This window comes from Aotus nancymaae, unplaced genomic scaffold (genome assembly GCF_030222135.1).
Source record: "Aotus nancymaae isolate 86718 unplaced genomic scaffold, 86718_ANA_hifiasm-v0.15.2.pri h1tg000003l, whole genome shotgun sequence".
Taxonomy (NCBI): Eukaryota; Metazoa; Chordata; class Mammalia; order Primates; family Aotidae; genus Aotus; species Aotus nancymaae.
In genome coordinates, this window is record NW_026988414.1 from 37126486 (window position 1) to 37147988 (window position 21503).

The 21503-nt window shown below is 51.9% G+C and overlaps 2 protein-coding genes and 1 long non-coding RNA gene across 4 annotated transcripts; 1 reads left to right on the forward strand and 2 right to left on the reverse strand.

The window, feature by feature from the left end:
- Window positions 1-645: 645 nt before the first annotated feature.
- Window positions 646-7788, reverse strand: LOC135276490 (uncharacterized). Its single transcript, XR_010344016.1, has 2 exons — window positions 6922-7788; window positions 646-2778 (listed from the first exon to the last, which is right to left on the reverse strand). It is a non-coding gene; the product is annotated as an uncharacterized LOC135276490 (long non-coding RNA).
- CD72 (CD72 molecule) lies at window positions 4378-14911 on the forward strand. Of its 2 annotated transcripts, none has more exons than XM_064380290.1 (9): window positions 4378-5179; window positions 6891-6998; window positions 7731-7802; window positions 8297-8386; window positions 8736-9071; window positions 12249-12394; window positions 13330-13445; window positions 14141-14295; window positions 14576-14911. In XM_064380290.1, the coding sequence occupies exons 1-8, from the start codon at window positions 5113-5115 to the stop codon at window positions 14289-14291; spliced, it is 1086 nt and encodes a 361-aa protein (XP_064236360.1). In that variant the 5' UTR covers window positions 4378-5112; the 3' UTR covers window positions 14292-14295; window positions 14576-14911. The 2 variants fall into 2 exon arrangements, with proteins under 2 accessions (XP_064236360.1, XP_012318725.2); XM_012463302.3 differs by lacking the exon at window positions 4378-5179 and adding an exon at window positions 6550-6790.
- TESK1 (testis associated actin remodelling kinase 1) lies at window positions 14870-19577 on the reverse strand. The gene is made up of 10 exons (XM_012463301.3): window positions 19029-19577; window positions 18763-18884; window positions 18581-18629; window positions 17878-18024; window positions 17453-17535; window positions 17189-17279; window positions 16849-16932; window positions 16612-16701; window positions 16357-16471; window positions 14870-16027 (listed from the first exon to the last, which is right to left on the reverse strand). The coding sequence occupies exons 1-10, from the start codon at window positions 19236-19238 to the stop codon at window positions 15147-15149; spliced, it is 1872 nt and encodes a 623-aa protein (XP_012318724.2). The 5' UTR covers window positions 19239-19577; the 3' UTR covers window positions 14870-15146.
- Between the last annotated feature and the right edge of the window lie 1926 nt (window positions 19578-21503).

Here is a 21503-nt window from a genome sequence, read left to right on the forward strand (position 1 = left end):
ACAGTATGTAGCAGCAGCCCGAACCCCTCATGGTAATCAGGCAATCAGGTTCAGTCTCCTCCGCCAGGGTAATAATCTCTGCCCACTAGTATGTGAGCAAGGAGTAGCCAGGCACGATCACCAGGTATGGATAACTCTATGGGTCAGTGTAGACACTCTCTACACATCCTTTCATCTTTAACTCCCACTGCTAGCTCAGCGGTTATCTCCATATATTCCCACTTAAGTTTCTGAAAATGAGCTTTGATAAAATCCTGATGTCTAGGCCACTGGGTTGTCCATGGATTGGCCAGCCTTAGACAGTTGCCCACTTGCTCATTTTATTTATTTTTATTTTTTGTAGAGATGAGGTTTCACCATGTTGAACAAGATGGTCTTGAACTCCTGACTTCAGATGATACACCGGCCTCGGCCTCCCAAAGTGCAGGGATTACAGGCATGAGCCACGGCACCCGGCCATTTATTTTATTTTATTTGTCTTTGTATTTTTTTTTTTTTTGAGACAGAGTCTTGCTAAGTCACCCAGGCTGGAGTGCAGTGGTGCAATATCAGCTCACTGCAACCTCTGCCTCCTGGGTTCAAGTGATTCTGCTGCCTCAGTCTCCTGAGTAGCTGGGATTACAGGCGTGTGCCACCATGCCCAACTAATTTTGTATTTTTAGTAGAGACAGGGATTCACTATGTTGGCCAGGCTAGTCTTGAACTCCTGACCTCAGGTGATCTGCCCACCTTGGTCTCCCAAAGTGCCGGGATGATGGTGTGAATGACTGCACCCAGCCTCACTTGCTAATTTTAATCAGCTGAGGTCAGAGGGGTTGGAGGTCACAAGACACAATTTCTGGGGACTAGAGCTGCCTCATCAGCAGAGGTTTGCCTACTTAAAAAGGGCTATAGGTAATATTTAAGTATGGGATAAAAAACGAAAAGTAAAAAACAAAACAAAAAAAGGGCTATAGGTGTGTCTGGCACAAGGTTTGATGTATTGGTAAGGGAGCTACAGTTCCATGCGGCAACCTTTTGTCACAAGCTTCTTTTGAGTCACTGGGTCAGTTTATAAGAAGCTTACAGCCTGCTGAGCCCAGTTTCTCAATTTGTCAAATAAGCAGGCTAGGCTTTCTAAGATCCCTTCAAGTGTAAAATAATAACTGCCTTTCTCCTCAAACTTTTTTTACATAAACAATTGCTAACCCAGGATGCTCTCCATCCTATGCTTATATAATTTATTTTTTGAATTCCAAATTTCATTTTTCAATAAATGCTTGCTGTATTATCTTTTAAAAATTTTAATTTTGATTAATTTATTTTTTGAGAGAGGGTTTCACTGCTGCCTAGGCCAGAGGGCAGTGGCACAAACATGGCTCACAACAGCCTGGTCCTCCTGGGCTCAAACCATCCTCCCCACTCAGCTTCCCAAGAAGCTGAGACCATAGATGTGTGCCATCACACCTGCTTAATTTTTAAATTTTTTGTAGTGATGGGATCTCACTGTGTTGGCCAGGCTGGTCGCAAACTCCTAGACCCAAGTCATCCTCCCACCTCAGCTTCCTAGAATCTTGGGATTATAGATGTGAGCCATCATGCCTGGCTTTGCTGTTATTATTATTATTATTATTATTATTTATTTATTTAGAGACAGAGTCTCACTCTGTTGCTAGGCGCCAGGCTGGAGTGCAGTGGCATGATCTCGGCTCACTGCAACCTCTGCCTCCCGGGTTCAAGCAATTCTCCTGCCTCAGCCTCCCGAGTAGCTGGGACTACAGGCGCACGCCACCATGCCCAGCTAATTTTTGTATTTTTAGTAGATATGGGGTTTCACCATGTTGGCCAGGATGGTTTCGATCTCTTGACCTCGTGATCTGCCTGCTTCAGCCTCCCAAAGTGCTGGGATTACATGCGTGAGCCCCCGCACCTGGCCTGCTGTTATTATTTTTATGACATTTCATTCTGTGGTTTGGAGCCATCATTTTGCCCTGTTGCAATGCTTAAATCTTGAGTTGGCCTTTTGATGTATTTGGTTTTCTTTTCGGCTCTGTGCCATTGGCACAGAAAATGTGCTTTCTGTGTCACCATTTGAGGCAGGACCAAAGAGAGGCCCGGGCAAGTCACTGAAGACCTATCTGTACTCTTTGGCTTCAGTGATCAGAGAACTCCAAGTATCCCTCATGGTGCGATCAGGCGGCCCATTTTTCTCCCTCCTGATTCTGAAGCCTTTGTGACAGACTTTTAAAGAGGCCTTTGCTAAAGTCCACACCTACTGTGTCTCCAGCAATCATACTCTTGATTGAGGTCAGACTATCTTGTATTTTACAGATGGAAAATTGTGACTTGCCCAAAGTCACATACTGTGGCAAGGCTGGTCTCTTTAACCAGAGTGTCATGTTCTTTCTATTACATCATTTTTCCTCCACAGTTCAGGAAATATATCTAATGCTACTCTAATAAATTACACACTTGATGGCTTAAACAATAAAAATGTATTGTCTTACAGTTCTGGAGATTAGGTCGACACAGGTCTGACTGGGCTGAAGTCAAGGTGTCTCCAGGGCTGATTCCTTCTGGAGGCTGAAGGGGAAAATCTGCTTCCTTGTCTTTTCCATCTCTTAGAGGCTGCCTGCATTCCTTGGCTCATGGTCCTCTTCCTTCACCTTCGAAATCAGGACCTTTGGGTTGAGTGCTTCTCCTGTGGCATCTCTCTGGCCCTCCTTCCCTCACCGAATCTCTTTCTCCCTGTGATGGGAAAGGTTCTCCCTTTCAAGGACTCATGTGATCAGAGTGTGCCTACCAAGATAAAACAGGAAAATCTCTCCAACTAAAAGGGCCTTAATTAACGTAGTCACATCTACATTTTGTTAGGTAAAGTGACATATTCCCAGGTTCCAGGGATTTGGGTGTGAACATTTTTGGGAGGCCATTATTATGGCTACCACACCCTGTCAGTAAACTAGGGCTTCCTGGAGGCCAGTGGGTTAAAGTAATGAAGACAGATATAGCCTGACTTTCAGAGTCTTAGGAGATGCCTCTGATGTCCTGACGTAGACTGTATCAATGTCAAGTCCCCTTCCACATGGGAGATTCTATCTGATGCCCTCAGGTTTGGACCCCCTCCTCTTGTCAACCCATTCTGTGTAATGAGTAATGGGGAGGTCAGGAGAGGGTAAAACATGGGTGTTGGTGTCTGCCCTCCAGGCTCTCAGATGATATTATGGTTCTGGAAAAGCTGAAATGTATAGCACTGACCCCTCAGCTCTTAAAAATAATAATAAAAAAACTCCCTGATATTTGGGCAGTAGAGGTATAGCTTGGAGTTACAGACATCTTTTCTGATGTCCAGCCTCTAAAGGTAATGTGAATGTCAAAATTGTAAAGAATCCATGTGACACAATTGGGAAAGGGGAAGGATCCCACTCTCTTACACAAAGGAAGGCTACAAGATGGTCCAAGACAGAGCGAATGCAGCTTGTGATGAAAAGATATGTAGCCATCACCAAAAGACTAAAGAGGAGAAAAATGTGACCAAGCCTAGTTAAGACATTCAAGGCAATGGGGTGTGCAGTTCCATCTGGGGATCCCTTTTTTTTTTTTTTTTTTTGGAGACGGAGTCTCACTCTGTGTCCCAGGCTGGGCACAATCTTGGCTCACTGCAACCTCTACTTCCCAGGTTCAAGCGATTCTCCTGCCTTAGCCTCCCAAGTAGCTGGAATTATAGGCACATGCCACCATGCCCCGCTAATCTTTTTCTTTTTTGAGATGGATTTTTGCTTTTGTTGCCCAGGCTGGAGTGCAATGGCACAATCTCGGCTCACCGCAACCTCTGTCTCCTGGGTTCAAGCAATTCTCCTGCCTCAGCCTCCCCAGTAGCTGGGATTACAGGCAGTCATTACTAAGCCCAGCTAATTGTATATTTTTTGTAGAGACGGGGTTTCTCCATGTTGGTCAGGCTGGTCTTGAACTTCTGACCTCAGCTGATCTGGCTGCCTTGGCCTCCCGAAGTGCTGGGATTACAGGTGTGAGCCACCACGCCCGGCCTAATTTTTGTATTTTTAATAGAGACAGAGTTTTACCATGTTGGCCAGGCTGGTCTTAAACTCCTCACTTCAGGTGATCTGCCTGCCTCAGCCTCCCAAAGTGCTGGGATTACAGGTGTGAGCCACCGCACCTGGCCAGAGTATCCCCTTCTTAAGCCTCTCCACAGGTCAAGTTAGGCAGCATACCTATGGATTCCTTTCTTTTTTTTCTTTTTTTTTGAGACAGAGCTTTGCTCTTGTTGCCCAGGCTGGAGTGCAATGGCATGATCTTGGCCTACTGCAACCTCTACCTCCTGGGTTCAAGCTATTTTCTTGCCTCAGCCTACCAAGGAGCTGGGACTACAGGTGGCAGCCACCACACCTGGTTAATTTTTTTTGTAGTTTTAGTAGAGGTGGAGTTTCACTGTGTTGGCCACAGATTCCTTTTTGAGTGCAGACTAGTAGCTTGGTTTTAGCATTTTATCTGGCATCTACATTATTCACCCGTGTTTTGGATCTGAAAACTGGGACACTGTACAATTTGGGGAACTCCTGCAAATGTTACTGCAATTGATTTACTCACACACTGCCGACACCTACCCCCTGTACTCCACAGGTTCAAGTATTTGACTGTCCCCACCCACCCCTGCCACCAGCTGCTCTATACCCTCCCACTCACTCTCAGGGCCCCTGGGACCCCAGGGAGTCACCACCACACACCACTGTCTGTATCTGGGGGAAGGTCCGGGTTGTTGGAAACTTTAATCAAGCAAGGACCGTTAACAGCTGCAGAGGCACCTTAGGAAACAGTGAGCCTCAGAAAGGAAATACTTGTAGGATCTCTTGTGATGACCTTTGAAGACTTTTCTGAAAATGACCCATCATTCCCTGCCATGGAAAATAACAGCAATCACAGGCAGCCTTCAGCCCACAGAAGGCTTTCTCCTCCAGGCAGGCTCTGACATAGCTGCTCACCTCACAGATGCCCTAACAGACTGCAAATCCTGGGAACATGGATGTCCATGCATGCACATGCACACATGTGCCTCTCTACAGATACATTTTTTTTTTTTGACAGAGTTTCCCTCTGTGGCCAGGCTGGAGTGCAATGGTGCGATCTCGGCTCACTGCAACCTCCGACTCCCTGGTTCAAGTGATTCTCCTGCCTCAGCCTCGTGAGTAGCTGGGATTACAGTCATGCGCTGCCATGCCCAGCTAATTTTTGTATTTTTTTAGTAGAGACGGGGTTTCACCATGTTGGCCATGCTAGTCTTGAACTCCTGACCTCTTGATCTGCCCACCTCTGGATCACGAGGCATGAGCCACCAAAGTGCTGGAGTTACAGGCGTAAGCCACTGCGCCAGGCCTACAGATACATTTTTGAGGTGACAGCCTCGTCTCAGTGGCCACTTCCTCTAGGGCTGGCTGGGCGGAGCTATTGGCAGAGCTCTAGGGTCCCTGGCAGCGCCTCACCACACACCACCAATCATCCGAGCTGTGGGCACGCAGTGAGAACCTTTAGCCCCTTCCTTTTTCCTCCCCACAGCTGCAGGAGGGGGTTCTGTGGAGTGGATGCCACACAGCTTGGGCGAGTTCTTCCCACCCCCACACTATGTCTTGTTCCAGTTCCTTCCTATCCCTGATGTAGGCTGTTTTGGGGTTCTTATTAGGGGTCACATCCTGGTAAAAGAACATTAGGGAGTACCTTTGGGCACCCTTGTTCAGCAGCCCCCTTCTCCCCTTCCCTGGTTCCCTCTCTCCTCCATCAGCCAGGCCCCTATCACCTATGAGGGCCTCTCAGTCCCTGGGTCCTCTGCCACAAATGCCCCTTTTTTCCTCAGGGCTGGGTATGAAGGGACAGTGTTGGGACTTTTTAAAGGAAGAACTTTACTAGGAAAGTAGGCGGAAAACCAAAACCAAACCAAGAAAATGTCAAAACCTCTGCTGATCTAGAATCTGTGCTCGGCCTCTGGCTCTGCTCTGCTCCTCTGCTTTGCCTCTGCCTAGGAAGCTGCAGCCCTTCTTAAGCCCTCTGCAACTCCCTTGCTCACCTGCTCTCTGGCTCCCCATGAGGGTGCATGGGGGGCAGTGTTGCCACACACCTTTCCAGAGGTGCTGCAGTCGTGGCTGTTCCTCACCTTGGCCTGTTCCTGAACCCACAGTTACTAGAAACCCCAGGATGATGAGGAGTGACAGATGCAAACCAGGAGCCCCCAGTCTGATGGGGAGAATGGAGCCTCACCCTGGAGCTGGGGAGATCATCTGGGTCAGGGCAGCTCCAGCTACATATCATAAGCCCCAGTGGACAAGTCAGCCGGGAGGAGGGTGGGGCAGAAAAGGGCAGATAACCAGGAGGACCAGGTTTGGGGCCCAGCATGGCCCACATGGGTCTAAGATGCATGGAGAAGCAGCACAGGCAGGACATGGGGACAGGCCCAGCCCCTACCCATGTGCTTTGGACCTCAGTGTCCCCTCCGTGGTCCCTCTGGCCCTGGCCCAGGGATGCCTTCTGCTTCATTGAGCCCATCTGTTTGAGACTTGCTCACATCTTCCTCTTTTGTGACTGGAAGTCACAGGGCTAGGTGCTTAGCGGTACAGTCACAGAGGTAACACAAAGTCTAGGTGTAAAGGGACAGAGAGGAGAGGGGCAAGGGAGGACGGTGGATGACAGTGAAGACGGGTGGGGGCAGAGCTGCTCGGGACCATGGCTGAGGCCATCACCTATGCGGATCTGAGGTTTGTGAAGGCTCCCCTGAAGAAGAGCAACTCCAGCCGGTTAGGACAGGGTAAGGGGGAAGAGGGCTCCTCTTGATCCTGCATCCCCACTCCCTGACCCACAGACCCCATTCCTGACTCCCACATTGGTCTCTTTTCTCTTGTCTCCAGACCCAGGGGCTGACGAGGATGGGGAACTCACCTATGAGAATGTTCAAGTGCCCTCAGTCCCAGGAGTCCCGTTGAACTTGGCTTCTTCTGGACAAGGGGACAAAGCAGGTCTGGAGATCCTGGGGGATGTGTGTTTGTTGCAGGGGATGTGTGTTTGTTGGGGGGCTGTGTCTTGAGCTGGGGAGTCCACAATGTTGTTGTTGTTGAGACAGGGTCTTGCTCTGTCACTCAGGCTGGAGTGCAGTGGTGTGATCACAGCTCACTGCAGCCTCGACATCCTGGGCTCAAGTGATCCTCCTGCCTTGGCCTCCCAAAGTGTTGGGATTGCAGGCGTCAGCCCCCATGCCATGGCCCATAGTATTCTTGAGAGCACAATACTCTGGGGGAAAGGAGGAGGCCAGTTGGTAGGAAAGAGAAGAATAGGAACAGGATAAATGGGAGCCAGGGGAGGAAGAAAGATTCCTTCAGCAAGGTGGAGACCCCAGGGCAGCCCTGTGGAGGAATGAGTTCTAATGGGAAATGGAGAGCCATAGGAGGGAAAAGGGGGGATGGGAGAGGGATGAGAGCAATGAGGGAGAGGGATTGGGGCTGACAGATAAGGGGCCCCTGAGGAAACAATAAAGGGAGAACTAGGAGAGATGAGGGGGTCCTGGGACTGTGAGACCCAGGAGGGAGCCGAGGGAGTCCTGGGCAGACGAGGAACTCAGGAGAGTGACGGGGTATCCCAGAGCAACTCTAGCGGGCTGGAGTTTCCCAGTGGCGAGGACGAAGCGGGTACGCAGGAGGAAAAGGAGCAATACTCGAGGCTTCCTGTCTCACACTGGATGCTTCCCTCAACAGCGGCCAAGTCCGAGCAGCGAACAGCTTCTTGGAGCGCCGTGACGTCACCGGCGGTCGGGCGGATTCTCCCCTGTGAGTGTGTGTGCTGGGCGGCCGCGGGGGCTGCGGATGGCGCTGGGCCCCGCGGGGTGTAGCTCTTCCCGGGATGAGCCCTTCCCACCGCCAGGGCAGAACTGCGCCCCGGCAGAACCCCGCCCTGGCTGCCTTGCGCAATTTGCCTCCATCCCAGTGCTCCAGAATCCGACGTGCACCGCCGCCCCCGTGGATGGTCCCAATTCACCTACCTCCCCACCCTTTTCCTCTCATCCTCTCTCCATCTGGTATTTCCTTCCCCTTCTCCCAGGTAATGTCCCCGAATCCTTACCAGCTCTGATTCTGCAACACCCTCTCCCCTACATGCGAAACTCCCTGCTACCCAGCAGAAACCACCATGCTTGCCCCCTCAGCTCTGCACCGCCCTCCTCTAGGGATGCCTTCCCCAGGAATCTTCCCCACGCACCCGTCTCCTAGTCTCTACTTTCTTTCCGGGGGCTGACTGCCTGCATCCATCCCACTGTCCCCCTAAGGCCGCACAGCCTGCCTGCGATACCTCCTGCTCGGCCTGCTCCTCACCTGCCTGCTGTTAGGAGTGGCCACCATCTGCCTGGGAGTGCGCTGTGAGTAAGGCTGTCCCCACACCATCCCCACTTCCCACTTACACTGAACAACTTTCATCCCGACTCTCCCCCTAAAGCTGAGCCACAAACCAAAGCTTACCCCCAAACCAGGGCTCATCATCACTACCAGCACATGCTTAGCTTTAAGTTTGGTTTCCAGCCAGGTCTGTTGTCTTCCTGAATCGTCCTCACCTAATCCAGTACCTCCTTGAGCTTCAGGCAGTCAAATCTTGTATTTCAGCCTGTAATGTAAAAAGTTGCAAACAGCAGAAAAAGGGCTGATGCTGCAGTCTCAGGGCACTAGGGCAGGGCTGGAGAAGACGTCCTCCAAATTTCTGTGGCCAAACAGATCTGCAGGTGTCTCAGCAGCTCCAGCAGATGAACAGGGTTCTGGAAGCCACTAACAGCAGCCTGAGGCAGCAGCTCCGCCTTAAGATAACACAGCTGGAACAGAGGGCAAAGGATCTGCAGGGGTCCAGGAGAGATCTGGTACAGAGTCAGGAAGCACTACAGGCAGAACAGAGGGCCCATCAGGAGGCCGAAGGGCAGCTACAGGCCTGCCAGGCAGACAAAGAGAAGACAAAGGAGACCTTGCGAAGTGAGGAGGAGCAGAGGAGGGCCTTGGAGCAGAAGCTGAGCGACATGGAGAACAGAATGAAGCCCTTCTTCACTTGCCTCTCATTAGGTATCTGCTCTGGGGAGAGGAGAGATGGGAGGGATGGATTGGAGCGAGGAGATACTAGTGGCAGGGGTCTGTCTATCACCCAGGGGGCTGTGAGCTGTTCAGGAAAGGGACAGTGAACCAGAGTGGTGGCTGACATAGGCTGTTCAGCCTTGACCAACAGAGAGAAGGACCAAGCTGCAAACTAGATTTAGGGGGACCCACCCAGCTCCAAGGCATTCTGTGGGGAGAGAAGGATGGCACCAGCAGTCGAAATCACAGTGTCCAAGGTTTCATTTGGCTGACATCAGTGACAAGGATCTGGGAACACTAGACTTGGCTGTTTGCACATCTTTCTAAAGACAGGGTCCTCAGCTTTAATTAATTTTCATTATAGCTGAGATCCCCGCAAAGGGTAAGACTTACTGACTGACATGGAGTGCAACCTGGTGGTGGGGCAAGGCAGTGAAGCTCTCAGCACTCACAGTAAGGTGGAGCCGGGAGTTGTGGTGTAGGGAACTAGGATGGGGTGTCCATTCATTTTGAAAGCAGGACCCTAGCCAGTAGGTGGAGATGGGGAAGGGGACACATAAAAGAGGCAAGGATGTGTCAAAGCAGGCTGAGGGTCATCTAGGCAAGGTGCCAGGCCCAAGGGGAGTGGGATATTTTGGGCTATGGTCAGGTTTAGGCTCTGTCTAGCTAGGGTGTCCCCCCAGGCATAAGACAGCAAGATTATGTGCAGACACCCCTTACCCTCATTTCCTTAGCCTTACCCCCTGTGACCATCAGTTCCATGCCAGGGCTGCCCATTCTCATAGCTGCACCTTAGACCTCTATATCCCAAACTGCTTTTCTGGCAAAATAATGGTTTCAGACTTCCACTCTGATCACAGCTGCCTGAAGGAGGCACCACTCCTGCAGGCTTTCCCTACACTTTTTTTTTTTTTTTTTTGAGACGGAGTTTCGCTCGTTACCCAGGCTGGAGTGCAATGGCGCGATCTCGGCTCACCGCAACCTCCGCCTCCTGGGTTCAGGCAATTCTCCTGCCTCAGCCTCCTGAGTAGCTGGAATTACAGGCACGCGCCACCATGCCCAGCTAATTTTTTTTTGTATTAGTAGAGACGGGGTTTCACCATGTTGACCAGGATGGTCTCGATCTCTTGACCTCGTGATCCACCCGCCTCGGCCTTCCAAAGTGCTGGGATTACAGGCGTGAGCCACTGCGCCCGGCCGTCACTTTTTTTTTTTTTTTTTTTTTTTTTTAAATCTTATTGAGGCCTCCAATCTGCTCACTCCCCTTTTTCTCCCTTCACTTCAGCCGTCTCCTGTCCACACTTCTCTCCCTACCCATCTTGGGTTTGGAGTTCATCACTTCAACTACTCACTTATTTTTTAAAGGACTGACAGGGTCTCACTATATTTCCCTGACTAATCTTGAACTCCTGGGCTCAAGCAATCCTCCTGCCTCAGACCCTCAAAGTGCTGAGATTACAGGCGTGAACCACCTCACCTGGCTCGCTCACTTCTTTGTTCCATGATTTTTGTAGTGCACTTGATAGGCAAAATCTCAACTCTGGATGAACCCAACTGCCCATGGTCAGCACCAAGGTGTGACAAATTGTACAATCATTTTGCTTGGTGCCACTGAGACTCTAGTCTCTCAGCACTGCCTGGTGACCTCTGCCACGGTCAGCTTGCTTTTCACAACTCCTTTTCCAACTATCTTCCCCCTCACTTTCAGCAGATGCCTTCATCTTCCACTCTTTCAGAGAGGAATTCCCTCCGCTTTCCATGACCAAGTCTGTATATCATTTGCATTTTTACCCATCCTCATCTTTTGCAAGGATACCTGCAACAGCTTTCTAAATATTTCTCCTACTTGGACTCTCCTACTTGGACTCTCCTACTTGGACTCTCCCCCAAGTCCATTCTTCATATTGGAGCCAGAGTAAACCTTTACAAACAAAAATCTGATCATGTTATCCCAATCTAGAGCATTCCAGTTAATTGATTACATAAACAGTTATGAATACATAACATATAATATGTTCTAGCACTGTGCCCAGGCACTTGGGATATAGCTAGTGAACAAAATTCCTCTATGTAAAACCCTATACTGACTTTCTCTTCCTCATAATATAAAAATAAAAAATCCTTAACATGGCTTCCAACACCCCTGCCTACTTTCAACGTACCCCTTTTCCCCTCACCCTCTTCCATTTGTCCACATGGATTTCTTTCTTTTCTTTCTTTTTTTTTGGAGGTGGAGTCTCACTGTCACCCAGGCTGGAGTGCAGTGGCATGATCCCGGCTCACTGTGACCTCTGCCTCCTGGGTTCAAGTGATCCTTTAATAGAGATAGGGTTTCACCATGTTGACCAGGCTGGTCTCAAACTCCTGACCTCAGGTGATCCATCTGCCTTGGCCTCCCAAAGTGCTGGGATTACAGGTGTGAACCACCATGCCTGGAAGGGATTTATTTTTTATTCCTTTAAGTTGCCATAGGACAGTAGCTCAAGGGAGTAGCAGGGTGGGACATGAGGATATGTAGAGAGAAGAGAGCGAGCTAGTGGAGAGGGAATGATTTTTGAGTGATGGAGGTAGGCCTGATGGAACAAAGCAATGGAAAGAGGTGGCCTGGGATCAGGAGTGCAGATTGGGATGTGGGATATTGAAGAAAGAGGGATATTTATTTCTTATGGATAGTCAGGAAAAGAACAGAGAAGAGAAATTTTGAGGTGGAGAGGAGGGAAATGGAGAGAGCTCAGTTTCTGCAAAACAGGACCCAACGTTGTCTGCTTGCAGGAAATTGTAGAGGGAAGGAGGGGGCCAGTGCTGGAGGAGTGGGAGTCTTGGATGTGCAGTGGGGGTGCTTTAGGTAGTGGAGGAAATGAGCCCAAGAGATGTTAGGTAAAATGTCAGGGTGAACTGCAATTGTTCAAAAATTGCGGTAATAACATCGGCCCTATTAGGACAAACCTCCCAGATTGTTAAGAAGTCATGTTGTTGAATGTTAAAGTCTTTTTACTAAGGATACATAGGTATGGTGTTTCCAGGGGATGAAAAAGAAAGATTGTAAAGATCATAGAAGTCCATGAAGGTGCTGAGATTAGGCCTAGGGGACTATTGTTAGCAACCAGATTGCTGAGTAGTCACTTTCATCCCAAGTGTTGCTGCTGTCATGCTCTTTCTGCTTTTTAGACACCTGCTGTCCAATGGGATGGATAGTGCATCAAAAAAGTTGCTTTTACAACTCACTTACTCGGAAAAATTGGGAGGACAGCCAAAGACATTGTGAAACTCTGTCTTCCAAGCTGGCCACATTCAGAGGAACTTATCCACAACCAGTAAGCATATCCTTACTTACAGACTGTAGTGGGTACTATTAGGTCAAGGGACATATGTCATCAAGTTAGGAATGGCACTGCACACATGGCTGGGGTGGGCATTCCTTTTCCATGGCAGAAACTGAGAATCACAATACTCTTTACCTCCCAGCTTGGAAAGAAGCTCTGCATCTTTTCAGCACAGTGGTCCAGGCAGCCCCTACTAACTGATAAGAGTCTTGGCATGAGAGCAGAAACTTATGAACCATCTCTACATTTTTTTTTTTTTTTTGAGATGGAGTCTTGCTCTGTCACCCAGGCTGGAGTGCAGTGGCGTGATCTCAGCTTACTGCAACCTCCACCTCCCGAGTTCAAGCGATTCTCCTGTCTCAGGCTCCCAAGTAGCTGGGATTACAGGTGCCCACCACCAAGCCCAGCTAATTTTTATATTTTTTAGTAGGGATGGGGTTTCACCATATTGGTCAGGCTGGTGTTGAACTCCTGACCTCAGGTGATCCACCTGCCCCAGCCTCCCAAAGTGCTGGGATTACAGGTGTGATTCACCGTGCCCGGCCTTTATTTTAATCTGTGTCTCATCTCAGCTGGCTGGTCCGCAGCCTGGGCTGCTTGACAGGTTCCTTGACTCTTGTAGCCTCTCAAGCTGAAAGGTCCCATACTTGGTGGGCTGGATTGTAGGATTTGGTTCCTTGGGGTCAGAACAATAAACAGAATGACTCGCCTCCAAAGGCTGGCAGAGATTCTTACCCAGCTGGGAGGCAAATTTAGCAGTGAGCCTGCATCTGCAGGGTGGCAACTGATGGATTCAGGGACAAGTCACCAAAGGGCTGTCATATACAGCCCCCTTGCCAAAGCTGAGGCCTCCCTAGGGTGAACATTTTCTCATGTATTTCTCATCACTCTCCACATATCTCTGGTCTCTCTGAATCTCCCCTCAGCGTTATTACCGGAACTTAAGTCCGCTGTTTCCAAATGGTGATTCAGAGAATTCATACTGGATTGGCCTCAGCTCTAATAAGGATGGGAAGTTGACCGATGATACACAACTCTCTAGGTAAGTTAGTTAGGACTTCTGGGTATTTTCAACTCCATGATCCCCTCCATAAAGAGATGGTAATGAGATTTCCTCCCCACCACCTCCCCTTAGAATTCTTCCATAAATCAACACTGTAATTGCCTAATTTGTCTGTTTCTTCTAGTTGATTAATAACTTCTTAGGGTAATCTTATTCTTCATTCTATCTACATTACCTAGAAGTCCCTGGCACATGCTTTTTTGTTTCAGTAACTACTAGGTTGGGACCTATGCTATCTCACTTTTTAGGGGGAGATACTAAGGATTTAACTAAGGTTCCACAGCTGATGACACTGGCATTCTAACTCTCCATCCCTTGATAAGGCCACCCAAACTGAGGTTGTACTTTCTCAGTAGCGGCCACTTGGGGCACTAGAGCTGTGTCAGTGGGGTACCATTGAGGATCAACCCTAGGGACCCTGAAACAGGGTGGCCACCTCCTTTTGTTCCTTAATTGGCCTTCTATCTTTAAGCCCTAGAGTGATTTTTCCCTCCACTGGTCCTAAAGCCTCTTCTAGTTGAACTCCAGACATCTGTCCTGAACCATGCCCAGATGTGGCCTTAGACAGGCAGGGTGAGTTAGGACTTAGGTTTTATGCAGGGAAAGGGGAGAGAAGGGAGGGTGGCATGGAAGGGGTCCAGAGCATATCCCAGCTCTACTTTACTACTTTTTAGGGTTTATGGTAAAAACTCAGAATGTCCCTTGGTAAAAATGTGGTCACCATCTTATGCACAACTCCATCAAGAGGCATGTACAACTTCTCATCCCTCCATCTGTGAGATGACAGCTTTCAGGTTTCCAGATTGGGACAGCCCTTTGCACTGAGCTGGTATGAGTGAGGGATGGGGCCAAGGCATGGGGAGTCCTGGGGCAGAGGGACTCAGAGCAGGGGCCTGGGGGCCCGAGAGAAAACTTGTACCTGGGATGAAAAGTTCCTCCACAGCCTCCAGTTGCTTAGTCTGCTTATGTTAGGGTGGGGTGGGCAGGGAGAGGGGCAGGTAAGGCCTAGAATTTATGGGAGGCTGATGATGTAGCTGGGAAAGAGGGTGAGTGGGATGAGGGTTCAGTTATAGTTAACTGTGAAGCTCACTGATACTTTACTCTTCCAGACACTCATGTCAATAACAGCCTGTGCTCCTCCTTCCTAACCTGAGGCCTGTGGGGTCCTCAGACCATCTCCTCCCTGCGTTCCCGCATTCTGGCAGTGCCCAGCCAAGAGCTGATCCATGCCTGACACTTCTAGCCAGACTGCTGCCTGTTCCCTCTTCCTGAAACTGGACTGTTCCTAGGAAAAGGGTGAAGCTATCTCTAGAAGGGACTTTGGCCCTCCCCCAAGAACCTCCCAGAGTGGAATGGGGTGGGGGAGGAGGGTGTACGGGCTGAGCGGATAGGGGCGGCCCGGAGCCAGCCAGGCAGTTTTATTGAAATATTTTTAAATAATTGCACGTGTTAGTCTCATGTGTCAGCAATGCTGTGTCTCGTTCAGTGATCCCCACGGGAGCGCAAGTCCAGGGGTCGGACTGGAAGTGCTCTGTCCCTCGAGTCCATGCTGGGGCTCCCCTACATGGGGAGAAGAGCCGGTCAGCCCATCTGGGGCTGGCACTGTCCAGCAAGTGTGCTCTGTCCTCACAAGGTGTCCTGAAGGCCAAAGTGGGAGGCCTGAGACCAAAGGCTCCACTGCTAAGAGCGTGCCCCAGGCAGCTGCAGGCTGGGTGTGGGTGGCTTGGCGTGGTGCCCTCGGTGGCAGAGGAGACTGCCCGCCTCACAGTTCAGGTTGCGGTAGCGGGCAACAGCTGGTGTGGGGCGGGGGCACATGGACAAGAAGCCAAAGCTGAAGGGGCCAAGGCAGCAGCCAGGACAGGGCAGCCCCTCATCGGGCTCCCGGGGAGCTGAAGGGGGTGGCGAGGCTTCTGTCCGCTCCAGGGCTGCTGCCCGGGGCAGGCTATGCTGGGCCCGGTTCCAGGGCTCCCCAGCCCAGCCTTGTGGGGAGTGCACCACCACAGCTGGGGGGTTGTTATTGAGGGCGGGTCCTGATCTAGGGGACCAAGGTTGGGAGGCTGAGGAACAGGTGCTGATGAAGTTGTCTGTGGCCACAGCCAGAGGCAGCTGGGGTGCTGGTCCTGGAGGTTCCGGCTCAGGGCTGCTGCCTTCACACTCCATCTTCTCTTCGGCTGAGGGGCCCACAGGGGGAGGGCCAGGACCTGGCAGTGCTGTCTCCATACGGCGGGGGAGTTCAGGGGATGAGGGTAGCGAGCGGCAGCGGCGGGCAGGTGTTCCAGGCTGTACCAGAGTCTCCGGAGTGGTCACCAAGGGCAGCTGAGTGGAGGGCAGTGGCGATGGTGGCACAAGAGGCAGGACTGGCTTGCTGGGTGTGTCCAAGAGCTTGATCTTGCCACCCCTGAGGTCTTCCCGTAGTGAGAAGGGGTTGACTCGAGTCAGATTGTCCCCCCAGTTGGGGGGTGATTCTGGTGATGGGGGCAGGAAGAGGTCTGACCGGCTTCGGGAAAGCCGGGGGTCTGGCCTGGGAAGTGTGGCAGAGGGACCCCCTCTTGGAACAGAGCCTGTAGACAGAGAAGTCTGGAATCACTGTCCTCAGCATTTGATCATAGCTCCTTGAGGGCCTCACTATTTTCTAGGAAGCTGGTGGAACTAGAGCTTGAAAAAGGGAGACCCACTGGGTGCTTTGGAAAGGGGCGATGTCACCTGCAGGCCCCCTTTACTTCTTTTCCCTCCCCTCCCTCAAGCTCTAGCATTAGGAAACTGTCTTCTTTGAGATGTCCTCCCACACCAGCCCAGCCCGATCCCCAGTCTTTTCAACTAATAAATACACCTAGCCTCCCTCTTAGAAAGGCCAAAGGACTTAAGCTGGGTCAAGGTCATGCTCTCTTACCCTGATTATGTGTCAGGCGAGTCCTGGTGAGTGGGGCTGGCTCAGGCAGCTGCTCCAGGATCCATTCTAGGTGCTGGGTAATTTCGGTGAAGGGGGCGCGGGTGCTGGGTTCCATCTGATGGGTAGAGATGGAAACGGCTTCACTCAGTGCTCCGAAAGAGGGTCTCTGAGTTTCCTCCCATCACCTGGGTCCCATAGGGTAGCCATGGCAGCTTATGGAGGGGGGCAGGGCAGGAAGGAGCATGAGACTCTTACGCTGCAGCAGTGGATGGCCAGGAGCAGGAAAGGCAGTGGGCAGTCATCCCCCACCAGAGTTCGGAAAGCAGGCACATCCAAGCCAAAGTCCTGTGGGAACAGAAGGAGGGGCCTCCAAGTCAGCTTTCCTTGGGTTCTCCTTCTGCCCCCCAGTCAGAACCTCAACCTCCAGGGAATCCTCCTTGGTTATGAGCCGCCTAGTCTGAAATTTCCCTTTGCAAACCTAGAGACATTCACCTCAGTGCGCGGTAGGTAGTCAGGGTCCGCAGGTACTCGGGCAATGAGCTCACAGAGGACAATCCCGAAGGCAAAGACATCAGCCTGGGGGTCAGAGATAATAGTGTCAGGGGAGGAATTAACAGTTTTCATTTTAGAATTTTGACAGAATATAGCAGAATTTGGTTGGGGGTGGGGGACCTTGACAGTTTTCATGTGTTGGAAGGGTGTCTGTGAGGGACAAAGGGATCCTGGGGACTCCTGAAGATCTGGTAAAGTTGTTTTGGGGATGGATGAGGACTTACGAGAACATCTCAAGGGTCTAGGAAGGCCTTGGAGATCTGAAGGGTTGATGTCTCACCTTCTCATCATACAGCTCACCCCGCAATACCTCTGGAGCCATCCAGTATGGGGAGCCCACCACGGCCAATGGCTCCTTCCTTGCCCCTTCCCTGCGGGGGCAGGGGCAGGGTGGTCAGAAACATCCTACTCAGGTATCCCCCCCAGGCAAAAGAGGATGAAGTGAACTCCCTCCTCTCCCCCAAGGGAAACATCCCTGGGGATCTGGGGACATCAGATAGGGGCACTCTGGGAGAACTGGGGGGAACAGGGGCATTCACTTCACCTATACACAGGAATCTTTTCGGCCAGCCCGAAGTCACCCACGACAGCTGTGAAGCCTCGATCTTCCCGTCGGACTAGACAGTTCTGACACATACACATATAGTATCCTCATGCACACATCACCTTCTGCCCTCTGGTCTCCCAATGTATAACCCAAAGCCCTCTCACTCCAGCATAACCTCAACCCTCTCTGCTCTCCCAGTTTTCAAAGTACTTCAATATTGCAACATCATCCAACACTCCAAATACAGGGTGCTACTCAGTCCCTCAGAGCACTCCACTCACCCCAGTCCCCCAATATTCTCCAATGCCTTGCTGCTCCAACATCCTAATATATCTATTATCCACATCCCAACATCCACAGGCCAGTTACAACCTAATAGTCTCAAGCCCTCTTTCATGCCTCCACCCACCCCACTAGCCTACCTTGGATGTGAGGTCGCGGTGAAATACACCTTTGGAATGCAGGTACCGCAGGCCTCGGGCAATGTCCAGGGCAAGGTGGAGCCTGACCGGCCAGGATAGGGGTTCAGGGGAGCTGAGCAGCTGTTCCAACGTCCCCCCATTCATATACTGGCGCATAGAAGGGGGATGAATGTCAGACTTCAGTCTGTATTCTAGGTCCCCTACTTATAACCTAGGGGACACTCCAGAGGATCACAGAGGTCAGAAGGTAAGATTGTGCTCTAGGACCTCCCATCCATGTTCTAGGATTGCCTTGTTCAACTCAGTAGCCACTAGCCATGTGCAACAATTTAAATTTAAATAATAAAAAAATTTTTATTTAATCAAATTGACCCACAAAAAATAATCTAAACAATTAAAATAATTTAAATTTAACCACGTGTGGTTAACACTAGTGGCTACTGTATTGGACAGCATAGATAGAGACACTTCCATCACTGCAGAAAATTCTACTGGACAGCACTGTTCTAGGGGATACAGAGAATAAGACCAGCTGAGGCCTTTTATATGTGGTTTGCCTAAAGGGAAGTTGAGGAAAGCCTCCCCTGGGAGGAGGTCCTGCTGCCTCTCACTAGTCCCCTGTAGATCACCGAGGCTTGTTGATTCCCTTTATCCTTGGGGGTAAAGGGAGGGTAGGGGTCCGTCCTTTCCAGCCTATCCTCACCTCTGTAAGAGCGTGCAGCTGTCCCTGGTGCACACAGACCCCCATGAACCTGGAAGAGGATGGGGAACACAGAATGGTAGGCTGTTAAGGGCCTCAACCCCTCCTCAGTTCCACTTTTCCCGCGGGATCTTTCCCTTTCTCTCTAGCCCAGCAAGCTGCCCAGACAGGCTGGGGCCGCTCACCTTAGGATGTTGGGGTGCCGGAGTCGGTTCATCAACTGCACTTCCCGTAGTGTGTTGCCCCGGTTACTGGGGAGCTTGTTCATCTTCAGCACCATGACTTGCCCTGACTGTCGATGCCGAACCTGGGGGCGGGAGCGACCGGCGAGGGCCAGGCAGGTCGGGCGGGTCGCCGGAGTCTGGACCCTCTTCCCCGCACTCCCGGCCCCACAGTTCAAGCCTCTGGTTGAAGGCTCGGTCCCGCCCCTCTGCCTCTCGGCCGGTCCTACCTTGTAGACCTCAGAGAAGAAGCCGGCCCCGATCTTCTCCGCGCAGTGGAAATCGTCCACACGCGCCAGGCTAGACACGGCGCTGCGAAGAGCCCGGTAGGAGGAGGGGCGGCCCCGGCCCGGGCCTCCGCCCGCGCCCCCCGGCCCCTCCCCCGGCACCTCTCCAGGCCCGGGCCCAGGGCCCTGCAGTGGTCGCCGTTCCCCGGCCATGGCCGGGCCCCCAGCCCGGGCCTGCTTCACATGGCAGGGTCCCCGGGGCCCGGGCAGGCCGCGCTCGCCATGGGCGCCGGCCCAGCCCGACCCCGGGCGCCGGGACTCCCGCTCCCGCTCTGAGAATGGAAGATCCGCCGAAGATCCTGGACCCGCCCCCGCCGCGCCGGCTGGGCCCGGGTGGACGCCGCTCCGCTCCGCTCCGGGCCTGGGTTTGGGCCTGGGCCGGGCGGTGGCGGTGACGGTGGCGGCGGCGCTCCCGGGCGGGCTCGCCGCGGGCGGAGGCGGGCGGAGGCGGAGGCGGCGGCTGCTCTGCTTAGCCGCCGGGGCTCAGGCTCCGCGGCCTGCCGGGGGCGGGGCTGGGCCGGGCCTCCGCTTAACTCCTTCAAGCCCGGCCTCCCGGCAGCGGTCACGCCCCCCAAGGTACGCACCCGCACCTCCCGGCTTTCAGGTCGCGACGCCCTGTGGCGCCAGGGTCGAATAAGCTCAGGCCTGAGCTTGAATAACGGAGGGAATCAAAGGCCGATGGTGCGTACGGGAAGTTTAGCTGCCCAGGGAGTCTCCACTCTCCTCCCTGGGTTACTGTCAGTTGAGGGTAGTCTCCTCCTCACTCCATCCTGCCGCCTCCCAATAAAGAAGAGTTTCCAAGTCCTCCGCCCTGTGACCACCCAGCCGGGACCTCCCCCTTACTACTTTGTACAACCACTCTAATAGAGAAGCCTCCACCTGCAGGGAAGCCCCTCCTTCCGCAAGATCCCACCCCCTCAAAGAAAGCTATCCTTCGGAGACCCCTCCCTTCCTCAATGAGACGCCTCCCTTTAGGGGGGCACTTTTCCCCAGTATGGCACTGCCACCGTCAGTGTGTCAGAATCCCCTAGTGCTGCACCCTCTCGCTCTGTGTTCCTCCTACGCAGAGAGCCCTCACCCCCGAGTGACTTCACCAGTCATTATGACTCCTCCTCTCAAGGTGACTCCTCCCCTCAGTGTGACGCAGCCCTCCTCAGTGTGATGCCTCTCAGCCGGTTCCGCCCTACATTACGTAGGAACCCGGTCTGCCCCCTCAGGCCGGAGGAGAGGCTGCAACTGGCCTCCTTAAGTCGGCGCGGTGCTTGGTTGCGCACGAAGTCTGAGGACTCTGTGCGCTCGCCGTACCCGGCGCTTCCGGTTCTGCCGCTGGCTCCTCCCCCTGGCCTCGGCAAAATAGCCAATCATTGCCAGGGTTGAGTGGCAACAAGGGATCCCGGCAGTCGACTCCTGCGCGAATGGTTTCAAAGGGAGTCGCTGAGCCGTCTGCCACCTAGCGGCGGGACAGTGGGCGGCGGGCGTGAAAGCTGCGGTTTTTGGTGCGGAGTCGCCGAGAGAGCTGAGGAAGCGAGACTGAGTCCTCTTCAGGAATTCTCAAGTATTGTTTCAATATTTCTGTAGTAAGCTTTAAAGAAAATTAATACAAGCACAGTCCGTTTCGCGTGGGGTTACCGTCTTCTAATGGAGTCCGGTTACACGTTTATGGGAGCTGGAGCCAAGAAGTACTACTCACTTGTCGAGGACTAATGAGAAAAGAATAAAGACGGTCGTAAATGATACATGATGCCTTAGGGTCAAGAAAAGGCCAGATGCTGTCTTGGTGCGCCGTACAAGGGAAGGTATTACACAAGTTTTGAGCGAGAGGAACGGGAGATACTCGCAATCCTTCCAGAGCCGCTGGAGGCGGCCAGCCTCACAGAATTGCTTGGGGCATGTGCATCCTGTTCTTTTTTCTGGAGGCGTTTGTTTGGTCTCAGCACAACACGCTCATTCATCACATTAGTGTTAACATTTGCAACTATTTAATTTGTGAATTTACTTTCTACTGTTGTGTGGCATCTGTAGACACTAGGAATTTATGCATCATTTTAAGTAATATCATCATAGATCATTTAACTGACACTGGGCTCTGGCCCTTTATCATGTTTGAGAATTACTGTGGTAATTGGTGGTGGTAATTGAAGCCAAAGAGCCAGGTGCCTATTTTAGAAAGATGATTGTGGTGGTTGTATGGAGGCAGGGAGACTGATTAGGAAGGAGGTTGTGACTGTGGTTCAATCAGGAGAGGATGAGACCAGCCTGGTCAACATGGTGAAACCCCGTCTCTACTAAAAATACAAAAACATTAGTCTGACGTGGTGGTGGGCACCTGTAATCCCAACTACTCGTGAGGCTGAGGCAGGAGAATCTCTTGAACCTGGGAGGCGTTGCAGTGAGTCGATATGGCGCCATTGCACTCCA

Coding starts and splice junctions, on each gene's coding strand:
- CD72 (XM_012463302.3), top strand. CDS start 6,709: ATGGCTGAGGCCATCACCTATGCGGATCTGAGGTTTGTGAAGGCTCCC. Junction 6,999..7,730: donor TGGACAAGGGGACAAAGCAG/GTCTGGAGATCC, acceptor TTCCCTCAACAG/CGGCCAAGTCCGAGCAGCGA. Junction 12,395..13,329: donor GAGGAACTTATCCACAACCA/GTAAGCATATCC, acceptor ATCTCCCCTCAG/CGTTATTACCGGAACTTAAG.
- TESK1 (XM_012463301.3), bottom strand. CDS start 19,238: ATGGCCGGGGAACGGCGACCACTGCAGGGCCCTGGGCCCGGGCCTGGA. Junction 18,630..18,762: donor CGGCACCCCAACATCCTAAG/GTGAGCGGCCCC, acceptor ATCCTCTTCCAG/GTTCATGGGGGTCTGTGTGC. Junction 16,472..16,611: donor TGGCCATCCACTGCTGCAGC/GTAAGAGTCTCA, acceptor TCTACCCATCAG/ATGGAACCCAGCACCCGCGC.